At 44.9% G+C, this 14,688-nt stretch overlaps 1 protein-coding gene across 4 annotated transcripts in view; it reads right to left on the minus strand.

Moving 5' to 3' along the window:
* Positions 1 to 14,688, minus strand: part of CDHR5 (cadherin related family member 5) — a 131,181-nt gene that overhangs the window by 100,062 nt on the left and 16,431 nt on the right. For all 4 annotated transcript variants that reach the window (XM_030201296.1, XM_030201295.1, XM_030201294.1 and 1 more), the window contains exon 3: positions 8,148 to 8,207. In XM_030201296.1, coding sequence (XP_030057156.1) covers positions 8,148 to 8,207 — 60 coding nt within the window. The remainder of the gene's footprint in view (positions 1 to 8,147; positions 8,208 to 14,688) is intronic.

Below are 14,688 nucleotides of genomic sequence, written 5' to 3' on the forward strand. Positions count from 1 at the left end.
GCTGTTATGTCCCTGGCAGGAAAAGATGCTGATTAAGGGGTGTAATAGAGTGAACTGAAACACTCCCTTACCATCCCTGCTGTCACTAGTGTAAATAAAATATTTTCTGGAATGGCCATGGAATTGAGATGTGTGAAGGAGCGAAGTCATGAGGTAGAGCCATGTAGAGAGGGGTGGGGCTTGCGCATGTACTAAAATCTCCCTCTCAAAAATCGGGATCCCTTGGCAGCTCTGTATATTTTATTAAATTTGGAGCTGAAATCTCCATGCTGCAGACAGCAAAGGCAGGCAGGAAACATGTGTTTCTGTATCCCGGTTACTATTCCCGCCTCCCCCTGTAGCCTATTGGCTGGAATGTCTGACTAATGGATACAGGAGGAAGAGAGAGAAAGAGATTTCCAGCCTATAGGCTGGTTCGTTGTATATGACTAATGGGCTTCAGGGGAGAGAGCTGCTGTACCAAGGATAGAAACACTTCCTGCCTCCAGCTGTCAATGGGGAGGGGAAGAGCAACAGATAGACATAAACAGAAGACTGATGGGCAGATGATCAGTACGGGGCTTTACCGCCCCTATGATCAGAGATAATAGCATGCAAATTTAAGCAGGCTTTATCTCTGATCATAGGGTAAAGTGGGGGAGCATTGTGCCTGTGCCTTTTATGGTGTGAAGCCCTGACCAGCGCATCCTAGGATGCACTGGACAGGGCTAGGCACTATTTTCGAGAATGCAGCTGTAAGGGGAGGAGGGATGCTGGGTGATGTGGACATGTGCTTGGAGTGATTCTTTGGGAAGAGGAAAGGAAGGGGTTACTTGGTAGAGAAATGTGTGGTAGCCGTGTTAGTCCACTCTTGAAGGTTATCAATAGAAATCAAACAAAATAAAACATGGAAAAGAAAATAAGATGATACCTTTTTTATTGGACATAACTTAATACATTTCTTGATTAGCGTTCGAAGGTTGCCCTTCTTCGTCAGATCGGAAATAAGCAAATGTGGTAGCAGAAAGTATATATAAATGAAACATCCAAGCATTACTTTGACAGTCTGACAGGGTGAGAGGGTGGGGGTGGGTATGAGGTATACATGGGGACATCAAAGCATTTCATTGATATTCTAATAGGATGGGTGTGGGTAGGTGAGAGGAGGGTGATAAACAGAGAAATACAACTTTATGGTTTATAATGGGCTAGAAAACCCAGATCCTTGTTAAGTCCTGTCTGTTGGGTGTCAAAATATTCAATCATTCTGACTTCAAAGGTCTTACGTTCCTGTATTGTTTTAAAGTTACCTTTCAGGATTCTTACTATGAAATCACATGAAGATAGCCGGTGCCAGCCAGGTTCCCACCCCTGTGGGCCAGCACTTTACAAGACCAGAACACTGCACCAGTGATTTCATAGTAAGAATCCTGAAAGGTAACTTTAAAACAATACAGGAACGTAAGACCTTTGAAGTCAGAATGATTGAATATTTTGACACCCAACAGACAGGACCTAACAAGGATCTGGGTTTTCTAGCCCATTATAAACCATAAAGTTGTATTTCTCTGTTTATTACCCTCCTCTCACCTACCCACACCCATCCTATTAGAATATCAATGAAATGCTTTGATGTCCCCATGCATACCTCCTACCCACCCCCACCCTCTCACCCTGTCAGACTGTCAAAGTAATGCTTGGATGTTTCACTTATATATACTATCTGCTACCACATTTGCTTATTTCCGATCTGACGAAGAAGGGCAACCTTTGAACGCTAATCAAGAAATGTATTAAGTTATGTCCAATAAAAAAATTATCATCTTATTTTCTTTTCCATGTTTTAGTTTGTTTGATTTCTATTGATAACCTTGGTAGAGAAAGAATGCTGCTGTGAAAGGCTAGAGGAATCAGAAAGGAACTGTAGGGGGGAGAAGGACTGGGTGATCAGAACAGGCACTGGTAGTAGAGCTGTGGAGAAAAGAATAGAGAGGTTTAGGCAGGTATAAAGGAAATTGAAATGGGTTATTGGTTGGGAGAGAGAATTTTGCTATGAAGAGATGGAAGTATGTGAAAGCTCTAAAGGGAAGAAAGGCTGAGTAAAGGGGACAGCAACTGGGAGTGTAGCTGTGTAATTGAAGAAGAAATAGGCTGTGAGAGTGAGAGTGAAAGAACTCAGGGAGAGAACATGGGCTAGCAACTGGGTAAAGAAGACATGATTTAGGAGAGTAGAAGAGCTGAGAGAGAGGACACAAGATGCAGAGGAAAGAGGATCTGAAAGAGATGGAACATACCTGTAGGGCTAAAACCCTGCATCAAGGCACTACAATTCAGCACTAGCCTACATCATGAACCTGAACTTGTCTTTTACAGACTTGACCATTGTTAGCTCTACTGCAGAAGTTTGGTACTGTGTAAGGCTTCGGAGTAATCCACTCTGACAAAAGCAAAACAATTTGCACAGTAACAACTTTTTGTTGATGTATTGTTATCAGCATGGACGTCATTACAGGGACATCAGGTCATCGTGTTCCAGTCCAGCTGGCACCAATACTTGGGGAGAAAGGTATAAAGACCCCATCCTTGAAGGTGTTATCAGCTAGTTGGCAAGTGAGCTGTTATCTGCCAGAACCTAGATAACGGTCATCAGCTGGCTCTGAGCCCGCCACTAGAATGAAGGTTTGATAATTTGTGGCATCACCTGCCTGAATGGACTCTTACCCGGCTGGGGAGAGTTCACCTGCTGAGTTCCTGAGTCCTGATCCATCATCATCAGTTCCTGACCTGCCTCCAGATCCAGTGTTCCTGAGTGGTATCATCTTTCAGGTTGTACTGTTATCTCCTTAGTGATTCTATGCGCCTGGGGTGTTAGGCATCCTAATAATTCAGGATTAGGGTGAGTGTGCGTTATCCTAGTTTTCCTGACAGGTACTTGTGACCCCTTTCCACCATTCTAAGTAATTTGACATGATTCATTGTCTCTGATTACTTTTATTACTATTTGCTTCCAGTACTAAAATAAACAGCTTTACCTTTTATAATAACATCTGAGCCTTATGTCTGTTACTCTCAGTGTCAGTGTGCATAAGTATAACTTTTGGACAGTTAGGATAAGGATCACGGGTAAGAGGTTTGGATAGTAAGAAATCCAGAGTGCTTAGAGATAAATTATACCTCTCACTCACTGCCAACCTTTTTGGGGTTTGATATTTTGTGCTTTGTCCCCACATATCTGTGTGGGATTGGGAAAAGACGGGCTGAGAGAAAGGTGAGAGGAAAGAGGTCATGATGGAGGAAAGAGACATGAAAGTGACAAGAGTGAGAAGTAGCATGAGGTGGTGACACTAGAAGGAAGTGGAATGAGAGAAGGTAGAGAGATAGGTTATGGAGAGACAAGCACATGGAGAAAAGAAAAAATGCATTCAATCACAATCACAGTGCTTATAGACCACTTAATCCCATATATATGGTTCTATGCAGCTAACAAGTGAAGGATCATAAGGTCCACATATTACAAACCCATTGAGGTGGCGGTAAGTGCTCTCATGCTAACCCAGTGGCGCGCAGCACTGCCCGATTACTGCCGGGTAAACAGTGGAAGTGGTGCAGCCTGGGGGTGGGAACTACCACCAGGCTGCTGCGGTAGCCCGGTGTTAGTTCCAGATAAACGAGCAGTAAGCCCACATTGGGCTTACCGCCACTTTGTAAAAGACCCCCTGCTTATAGTTGTGGGTCTTTGGTTGCCTGCAAGCTTGTGCCAAGTGACCCAAAAAAAGAGAAGGGAGATCTCATTGAAAAGAAGTGAATCCATTGGCTAAAGAAAAGGAGTGTTGCTGTTAGGAGAAGCAGTAACTATGAAGGAGAGCTCTGGGTGGGCAATCGAGAGACCCAACCCAGGAGCGCGGGATAGGAGCCAGGAGTGCAAAGGTCAGCTTGGGTGGAGGTTAGACCAGGAGGGTTTGAATCTGAAACACAGAGAGGAGCACAGTCTTTGGAACACTATCTTTGGGGATAGGCATGAACTGGAGCTGTACAAAGTGTAAATAACTCTAAGAGTGCCTTGTAACATATACCCCAAAGGAGGAGAATACAGGAGTTCTGCTGGGGAAATACCAGAGGAAGATTTACTTAAGGATTGTACTATTTGATGAAGAGTTCCTACAGTTGGAGGTTCCTGTGGTTTGAAGTTGAAGAATAAACTGTTTGAGTTTTAAACTGTTGACTACAGTGTGGTCATTTTTTTTGTTACATTTGTACCCCGCGCTTTCCCACTCATGGCAGGCTCAATGCGGCTTACATGCAGGCAATGGAGGGTTACGTGATTTGCCCAGAGTCACAAAGAGCTGCCTGTGCCTGAAGTGGGAATCGAACTCAGTTCCTCAGTTCCCCAGGACCAAAGTCCACCACCTTAACCACTAGACCACTCCTCCATTCCACAGTGGATTAAGAGGCGTGCCGCTGTCTCCCCACAGGCAGCCTATCTTAACTGCCAGCCTTGTTTCCCACATGAGTTTCGGACCTTGACTTTGAGTTTCCTAAGGAAAAAGAGGGTCATCCCACCCGCTAATACTTCTTTCCCCAGTGGAGGCACTGCACGCCAAGTGAGGAGTGAGTGAGGGTCTGACGGAGTCTGCCCTTCGCGGAGGCTCCAGCCCACTCAGACCCCAGACCCAGAAGCACCCAGGCATAGCGGCTTTACAGAAAAATTCTGGAGGCACCACTGGGATTTAAAAGCGGGGGGGGGGGGGGGGGGGGAAAGGACTCTATCCTAACCACTGGAATCCAAAAAGAGCTGGAAAAGTACTTTGTTTTAACTGTGAGAGAGACTGACCACAAGTGAGCAAGTTGTCTTTTTGTGGATTATAAATATCAGATGGCCTGTCACGTAGGCCCGAGATTTAGAAATTTGTTACCAATGCCGGACATACCGTGGTACAGAGTCCAGTAGGATCTGAAATTTCCCACCCAGCAAAAGCCCACTCTATTAGACAGCAGGAAGTGCGTCAAAATTTTGAGAACCTGGGTAAAGGGCAGGAAGATATTTTAGCTTTTTAAGATGCTTCTATAACACCCTTTTGCCTCCTGCTGATGCGATCCCATGCAAGCCACCCAGAATCTGCTGAGCTGCTGCCTTGGTGAAGAGTGAAGTGTAGGAGTAGCCTAATGGTTAGAACACCTGTCTTGACATTTAGAAGTGACCAGTTCAAGTCCCAATGCTGCTTCTTGTGATCTTGGGCAAATCACTTAACCCTCCATTACCTCAGGTACAAACTTAGATTGTGAACCCTCCAAGGACAGAGAAATACTCAGTGTACCTGAATGTAACTCACCTTGAGCTACTACTGAAATAGGTGTGAGCAAAATCCAAATAAATAAGAACAGAACTGTCCATTGGACTGCTAATTGCCATCCTGCGTCAGCTGGCATAAGTTCTGGCAAGTAAAAACTGTAAGGTCAGGCATAACTGGGAGCCCTGCCCATGCTTCACCCACATGTATATTCCCCTTGCAGATGCATCCTATAGCACTTATGTGTCCCCTTATAGAATACTGCTTAGGGTGCTTATGCACTTAAAATTGTTAATTTTACATCAGCAAGGCACATATAACTGCAAGCACCTAGTTATCGAACTGCCCTTATAGTGGGTAAAGACAGGCACTATGTTTCTGTGTATTTACTTTGTACCGATTATACCCCTGAACAATTTTATAAAAGCCTATTGTAATGCATTGAATTCTTAAGAAGTCCTTTTACCAAACTGCATTAGGCGCTAACACATGCCTAACACAACTAAAAATAGAGTACCAAGGGGTGTGCTCAGCCATCTTGTGGTAACTTCAAAATGTGCGCACACTAACTGTACGCTAAAAATAATTTAAAACATTTTTTGAGGGGGTTTGTCAAGGGCAGAACGTGGGTATTCCTGTGCTAACCAGTTAGTATGTCTACATTACTGAGCACTAACTGGTTAGTGCAGGGATACCACATGAGCCCTTACCATCTAAAAATGGGTGGCGGTAAGTACTCACGTGGTAATTTTTTTAAATGCCCAGGCACTAATGGCAACATATGTACATGAACATCAACAAGTGAAGAGTCCAGTGTAAATGTTTAAATAATCAACACGATGTATTAAAATTCCAAATATTCCTTTATTCTCAAATATTATCTACTAACCTGCTTAACAGCTAAGAACGCTGCATGAAAGAATTGGGGTTTGATAAGATACAATGTGATCACAAAAATATGTGATACCATCTTGTTTGATATTATAAGAAAGTTGATGCATGGCTCCTGATGAAGCACGTAAAGTGAAACGGGTTTGGCCACCATCGAGCCATAGCTAAATGCTCAACTACTTTTTATATATAAAAGAAGGTAATATTTGAGAATAAAGGAATATTTGGAATTTTAATACATCGTGTTGCCGCGGGAGGGCATTCCAGCATCCACCACCCTCTTTTTTCACGGAGAGGGTGGTGGATGCTTGGAATGCCCTCCCGCGGGAGGTGGTGGAGATGAAAACGGTAACGGAATTCAAACATGCGTGGGATATGCATAAAGGAATCCTGTGCAGTAGGTAGGAATGGATCCTCAGAAGCTTAGCCAAAATTGGGTGGCAGAGCAGGTGGGGGAAGAGAGGTTGGTGGTTGGGAGGCGAGGATAGTGGAGGGCAGACTTATATGGTCTGTGCCAGAGCCGGTGATGGGAGGCGGGACTGGTGGTTGGGAGGCGGGAAATACTGCTGGGCAGACTTGTACGGTCTGTGCCCTGAAAAAGGCAGGTACAAATCAAGGTAAGGTATACACATATGAGTTTATCTTGTTGGGCAGACTGGATGGACCATGCAGGTCTTTTTCTGCCGTCATCTACTATGTTACTATTTAAACATTTACACTGGACTCTTCACTTGTTGATGTACATCTTTTGAGTTAGAGTCACAGTAGCCTTCCTCTTTTTGTGGTAACATATGTACATGGCCATCAATACAAAATATAGAAAACTAGTAAAAAAAGGCCTGTTTCTTAAGGCAAGGAAACGGGCGCTAGCAAGGCAATCCCCCACCCTCCCTCGCTGTGTCGCTCTGTCCCCTCCCAGCCTCCCTGGCCTGCCACCCACCCAGTTCAAGGCCCCCTCACTCCTCTCCCACCGAATTCCAGACTCTGCCCTCCCTCCGTTTTCAACACCCTCCCCCCTCCGCGTTACGGACCCCTGTACCCTCCTTCCGCAACCCTGTCAACCCCCCCTTTCTCGCCAAAAACCGTCCCCCGCTGCCGTTGAGTACCTGTGCTGACGGGGGACCCCAACCCCCTTCAGTCGAACTCCTGTTCTGGCCTTTGCGGCGTTGCTTCCTCAATGATCTTCTGTTCAAGTTCCTGTGCGTGCGTCTGATGTCAGACGCACGTAGCGGGGGGTCGACAGGGTCGCAGAAGGGGGTACAGGGGTCTGTAACGTGGAGGGGGGTGTTGAAAATGGAGGGAGGGCGGAGTCTGGAACTCGGTGGGAGGGGCGTGAGGGGACACGGGGTGTTGATGTTTGTCGGGTGGGGGGGGGTGGTTTGGTGATGCGGCGAGGGGGGGTGTCTGTGTTGCCCCGCTCCCTGCCCTTGCTCCGAAGTGACAGGGAGCAGCGCACTGAGAGCTGATTCCCAGGCAGGGGGAGGAGTAGGGAAACACCCTCCGCGTGTTTTCCTACTCCTCTCCTTGCCTTGGAATCAGCTGTCACTGATGTCAGTGCATTCTAAGATGCCTAGCAGACCACCTCCGAGGGAGCCACGGTCCCAGGCAGGTTAGAACGTTGCAGGTGTGTATTATTATATAGGATAGACTAAATTACAGCCACAGTAAAAATTACCTTAGCACATGGGAAAGACCCAGGTAAGGACACACTAAGGCCATTTCTTATTGCATCTTTGTAAAAGGACCTTATAAAATTACTTTTTCAAGACTACAGATCTGATTTATTTTTATTGGCATTTTTATTGTAGAAAAATGAGGATCCAGGGCAATTTGAAAGTCTAAAACATAGGAAGAACACAAGGTATCAATGTAAACAAGAGTTTGGAAGACATGGGATGCAGGGCTGGATAGTATCTGGAATACAAACCATCAGTGTGTATGTTTTCTGTAATTTTCAAATGTCTTTAGACAGGGAGAATGTGAGCTTACCGTAATACCACTTTCATCATCACACTGCAAGTCTACGAAAAAGACTGTGTCAGGCAGCACCTTAAAAACAGATAAGGTAGTAATCAAACTGCTGTTATAACAACTTCAGACACAGAAAGCCTGATTTTGCACAGGTTTTCTAAGTAGGGAAAGAAACATCCAAGAACAGACTTTCATAATGTGCAAGATATTTTTAAAAGGACTAACAGCCTAACAGAAGCACATGAGTAACTGATGCTAGATGTTCAGAGGTAAAATATGAGCACAAACCTCAAACAAAATGTAATTGAGCAAAAGAAATATTACCCCACTATTAACCTGGGCTTGCTGCTCAGCATAGAGTCTAATATAAGCCCCTAAAACCTTTTTTATATACAATCTAACCTAAATGACTACCTGTATTTAACACTCCTGGATCTTAGAAGCTGAGTCAGTGGTCCAAAGCGTTTCCTTTGATGTAGTGTAAATTGAGATAAGTCTGCATAAATTTTAATTTGTTCCCCCTGAAAGGAGATATACTCCAGGTTTCTAAAGGCAGACATCAGTCTGTGCTTGTTCTTGACATAAGGAATACATATCACAATGGGATGAGAGATCACTGGAGCTGTTATTCGGGGCATAATTTGTGTCAGAATGGGGTGGAACACCATTCCGGCAGTTCCTGCAGGGACATCATCATATGAACTGTAGCCATACTAGGTCAGACCAATGGTCCATCTAGCCCAGTATCCTGTTTCCAGCAGTGGCCAATCCAGGTCACAAGTACCTGGCAGAAATTCAATTAGTAGCAACTTTCCATGCTACTAATCCCAGGGCAAGCAATGGATTCCCCATGTCTGTCTCAATATCAGATTATGGACTTTTCCTCCAGGAACCTGTTCAAACCTTTTTTAAACTTAGATATGCTAACCACTGTTACTACATCCTCCAGCAATGAGTTCCAGAGCTTAACTATTCATTAAGTGAAAAAATATTTCCTCCTATTTGTTTTAAAAGTATTTCTTCCTTGAGTGTCCCCTAGTCTTTGTACTTTGACAGAGTAAAAAATCGATTCACTTCTACTTGTTCTACACCACTCAGCATTTTATAGACCTCAATCATATCTCCACTCAGCCATCTCTTTTCCAAGCTGAAGAGCTTTTTAGCCATTCCTCATATGAAAGGAGTTCCAGCCCCTTTGTCATTTTGGTTGCTCTTCTTTGAACCTTTTCTAATTCCTCTATATCTTTTTTTTTTAGATTTGGTGACCAGAGCAGAACGTAATACTCAAGGTGAGGTTGCACCATGGAGCAATACAAAGGCATTATAGTATTCTCGGTCTTATTTACCATCTATTTCCTAATAATTCCTAGCATCCTGTTTGCTTTTTTGACCACCACTGAACACTGGGCAGAAGATTTCATCACTACCACCCTCCCTGTATTCTTCCCACTAGCTGACTTTCCCATAATCCAGCTTTTCTTTCCTTCCTTTCCCCTCCCCAGCCATCAATCTGGCATCTCTCCTGTGCCCCCCCCCCCCCCCATCACCACCACAACGTGTACCTTTTAAATATTGTTTTTCCTTGTAGAAGCTGGCGGGAGTGAGTAGCGATGCATAAGTGCTGCTCGTACCTTCCCCTCAGCCTTCACTCTGATGCAACTTCCTGTTCCCACATAGACGGCAAGCATCAGAATGAAGCTGTAGGGAAGACATGGACAGCGCTTATACATTGCTGCTTGATACCTGCAGCCTCAACAAGGAAATAACAACACTTAAAAAGGTACACAGGGGGCGAGGATTGTCGCTGACTGGGTGAAGGATAACTCCACTCCAGCCCATCCAAATCTATTCAGCCATGATCAGGGCACACACTGTAGGAGTCTTGAATGCCGAAACCTGACAGGGATTACCTTAAGGTGGAGAATTATGGGCTGATTTTATTAATTGATGTTGGTCTTATCATTAAGGCTTTCACCCTTGATGCCTTCTTTGACAGAGTTCAATTTTTAGATGGGCCTGGAGGTGGACTGGGTGGGCACGGGCCTCGCATTTCCTCTTCAACCGCTGTCCTCCTCCCGCCCTGCCCCCACCCCCTGCACATGGTCAGTTCTGGTCATTTTTATTGCCCTGAAGCGCTGTTCTCCCTGCAGCACCAGCGATTCCCATAGTCAGCCTTCTGGCAGCGTGCTCACCAGCAGCACCTTAATGGTTATCCATTGGTGTGGGCGCCTATTAAGCTAAAGTGTTTGGCTATCTGGTATGGTAACTCAGTTGAAAGTACCATGGAGTTGATTAGTGTTGCAGTAATGGAAATTGTGGATGTTATTTATATATTTTGTGGTGGGGACAATTGGATGCCATTAAGATGGTAGTTGAATCATACCCAAATTATAATTAATTTTAGGTGCACTTCCCATATGCTGACTCATTTTATAGGGTATTGGAGGGGAAAATTTTGTGGTTCCTGTGACATGGAAAGCTGCCTAGGATAGCTCTGGGGCTTCAATGACAACTTCACTAGTTGGAGAACAAGGCCAGTGCTGGGCAGACTTCTATGGTCTGTGCCCTGAAAATGGCAAGAAGTAGAAGAGTAGCCTAATAGGTAGAGCAGCAGGCTGAGAAACAGCAGGGCACAAGTACAAATTCTACAGTATCTTCTTTAGGCCATAGGCAAATTACTTAACCCTCCATGCCTCGGGAGAAGGCAATGAATGGGAAATCACTTCATGTATCATGCCAAGAGAACCACAAGGGGAGTGGGGGGGGGTCTCCCACTGTGTGGTCATTATGAGTCAAATCTGACTTGAGGATACATCTAGATCTGGAGCTACACATTTCTTCTGAGTCTTGCTGTGTCCTGTTCAAAAAGGGCATATAGAGGGGCATAATCGAATGGGGCTGGGCCGGCCATCTATATGGGCGGCCATCTCTAAGGCCGGCCCCTTAAAGCGGCATACCTGGCTGTATTATCGAAACAAGATGGCCGGCCATCTTTCGTTTCGATAATATGGTTGGGGCCAGCCAAATCTCAACATTTATGCAGGCGTTAGAGATGGCCGCCATTGGTTTTTGCCGATAATGGAAACTAATGGCGGCCATCTCAAACCCAGCCAAATCCAAGCCATTTGGTCATGGGAGGAGCCAGCATTTATAGTGCACTGGTCCCCCTCACATGCCAGGACATCAACCGGGCACCCTAGGGGGCACTGCAGTGGACTTCACAAATTGATCCCAGGTGCATAGCTCCCTTACCTTGGGTGCTGAGCCCCCCCAAAAAACCCCAAACCCACTACCCACAACTGTACAACACTACCATAGCCCTTAAAGGGTAAAGGGGGCCACCTACATGTGGGTACAGTGGGTTTCGGGTGGGTTTTGGAGGGTTCCCATTTACCACCATAAGTGTGACAGGTAGTGGGGGGATGGGCCTGGTTCAGCCTGCCTGCAGTGCACTGCAGTACCCACTAAAATCTGCTCCAGGGACCTGCATAGTGCTGTGATGGAGCTGAGTATGACATTTGAAGCTGGCATAAAGGCTGGCACAAATATGTTGGGGGGGGGTTTGGGTGGGAGGAGGTTGGTGACCACTGGGGGAGTAAGGGGAGGTGATCCCTGATTCCCTCCGGTGGTCATCTAGTCAGTTGGGGCACTTTTTTGAGGCTTGGCCCTAAAAATAAATGGACCAAGTAAAGCCGGCCAAGTGCTTGTCAGAGCCGGCCTTCTTTTTTCCATTATTGGCCGAAGCTGGCCATCTCGTAACCACGCCCCCGTCCCGCCTTCCATACCCTGCCGACATGCCCCCTTTAACTTTGGCCGGCCCTGCGATGGAAAGCAGTTGAAGCCGGACAAAATCGGCTTTCGATTATACCGATTTGGCCGGGTTTAGGAGATGGCCGGCCATCTCCCGAAAATAATTTGCCAGCATTTCTACCAAGGGTTTTGGGAGGGAAGACTTTTCCACCTGTCCGCCCAAAAATCAGGAAACATAAAACACCTTCTGCGTGTTATTCAGAGCACATGCATTGAGAGAGGCAAAATAATTCATTTTTGCCAGTTTAAATTGAGTATTATAAAACTGCTATGCAACTCACAAAATTTGCTTAGCCTCCAATGTAGGATACTTTCACCAGCGATGCTTAGCCCTTCTAGTTTGCAGTAATTGAAGACCTGAATAATACCAAGGAATAAATCTGCAAAAAGAATGACAACCCTCATCTGCAGCGCATCAGCTCATCCAGTGCACCGTCCAACACCAAATTCAACCCCAGAGCCTGCTCTTCTAATAGCAAACTAACAAAATCAGCAGGAAAATAGCTAACCAATGGCAGCAGTTCCAGAGGGTCCCTATCCCACAAACTCCTCATTAATGGAGTATGGAAATTCCATTGATGTGAAACAGTCAGATCACAGGATTAGTGATTGGTACAAGAAAGATTTAGGAGTGCAGCGGGCTTTGATCCTGGCAACCTGGGTTCAATTCCCACTGCAGATCCTTATGATCTTGAGTAAGCCACTTAGGGGCCCTTTTACTAAGCCGCGTAAGAATCTACGTGCGCCCAACACGTGCAATAATGGAGTTACCACATGGCCCTTGCAGTAATTTCATTTTTGGCGTGCGTCTGCTATGCGTACCCGAAAAATATTTTTTATTTTCTGGCCTGCATCAGCTACTCACGCCAAGTGGCATTTGGTGCATGTAGGTCATTGTCGCTCGGTTACCGCGTGAGACTTTGCCACTAGGTCAATGGCTGGCGGTAAGGTCTCAGACCCAAAATGGACGTGCGGCAATTTTCATTTTGCCGCATGTCCATTTTCGGCAAAACTTTTAAAAAGGGCTTTTTTACAGGTGCACTGAAAAATGGATTGGCGCGTGCCCAAAACCCTTAGACTACTGCGTCATTTTTCAGCACACCTTAGTAAAAGGACCCCTTAACCCTCCATTGCCCCAGGTACAAAAACTTAGATTGTGAGCCCCCTAGGGACAGAGAAAGTACCTGCATATAATGTGTACAGCTCTGCGTAAGTCTATTAGCGCTATAGAAACAATTAGTAGTAGTACATGTATAAGGTTCAGCAGTTTTCAAAGGGAACTGGCATTCTAGAATACTAGTGTAAGTCTGCATTTTACACATCAAACTGTAGGCAGTTAGGCGTGTAAATACCAGCATTCTGTAATATGCACACGTACTGCCTGATCCGCCCATGCCCCTTCCAGGTCCATACCCCCTTGAAGTTGCGCACTCTGAAATATGTGCAACAACTTATAGAATAGCGACAAAAGGAAGTTATGCATAGACCATTATTAAAATGGACTTGGGGAAAATCCACTGCTTTTTAATAGGCAGCATAAAATGTATTGTACCGTTTTGGGATCTTGCCAGGTACTCGTGACCTGGATTGGCCACTATTGGAAACAGGATGCTGGGCTTGATGGACCTTCGGTTTGTCCCAGTATGGCAATACTTATGTACTTATAACTGCTAAAGGGTGCCAATTAAGGACAACTATAACCTATATTGCTCATTATCACCAATTAGCCACTCATTTAATTAAGTTATACACAGTATTTGCAAATTTAGGCATATACTGTAGCTTTATATAATTAGGGGACAAGGGTAATTTTACAAAGCCACTTTTCTGTCAACAAGCAGGATTGCATCAGACACATACCCCCCCCCCCCCCCCCCCCCCCTGCAGTATTGGGGTGAAACTGCTCTCCTGGAGATCAGAACTTAAGCACAATAATTAAACTGTCTGGGAAGATCCCTAGCCTGCATGCAGTGTGGCTCTTCCTGTGTACAGTGATCTCCTCTGGTCCTTAGTTTTGTTTTTTTCTGCTCAGTCAAATAAATACAAGACAAACCTCTCCCACTTAAATGGCCTCTTATAAAACAGATAAAATTCTGACATGTTGGCATGTACTTTGCCAGTAAGCATGTACAGGGATGGAGTGTACAGGGGTGGAGTTTTGGCAGAGCCCAGCTGGAGTTCACAAGTACGGCTGTAGATTATAAAATAATTTACATTTTACATGTACATAGGTACTTATACCCTGCAAGATCCCATAAGAGCTCCCTGCGGTTTAAAACAAGATCAAAGTACAAGACATTCCGTAAGAGCTACAAGGCTTAAGAATACATTTCATTACTTATTAAATAGTTGAAAAAGATGTGTTTTATGAGCTTTCTTAAATTATTTAATTTTGGCATTTATAGTCCGCTTAACCTTGTAGTTCTAGACTGTCTATTTGTCTAATATTCAAAGATAAAGAATTCCACCATTTTGCAGACTGAAAAGAAATTAATCCTTCAAAACAGACCTGTAAATAATACCCTTAGGACTAGAATACTGCAATAAAAAAGCTGGTCTATGAAATAGGGCACCATGATGTTGTAAACGAATCACAAGGTCCAATAGATACGCAGGAGAAAAAACATTTAAGATAGAAAAAGTAAGTGTACACAATTTAAACAAAACTCACACCCTCACAGGCAACCTGCACAATTTCCGTAAACTTTGGGCAGCTGGTTCATACCGAGAAGCACTACAAATCAGTCTA

Source organism: Microcaecilia unicolor, chromosome 4 (assembly GCF_901765095.1).
Source record: "Microcaecilia unicolor chromosome 4, aMicUni1.1, whole genome shotgun sequence".
In the NCBI taxonomy this organism is placed as follows: Eukaryota; Metazoa; Chordata; class Amphibia; order Gymnophiona; family Siphonopidae; genus Microcaecilia; species Microcaecilia unicolor.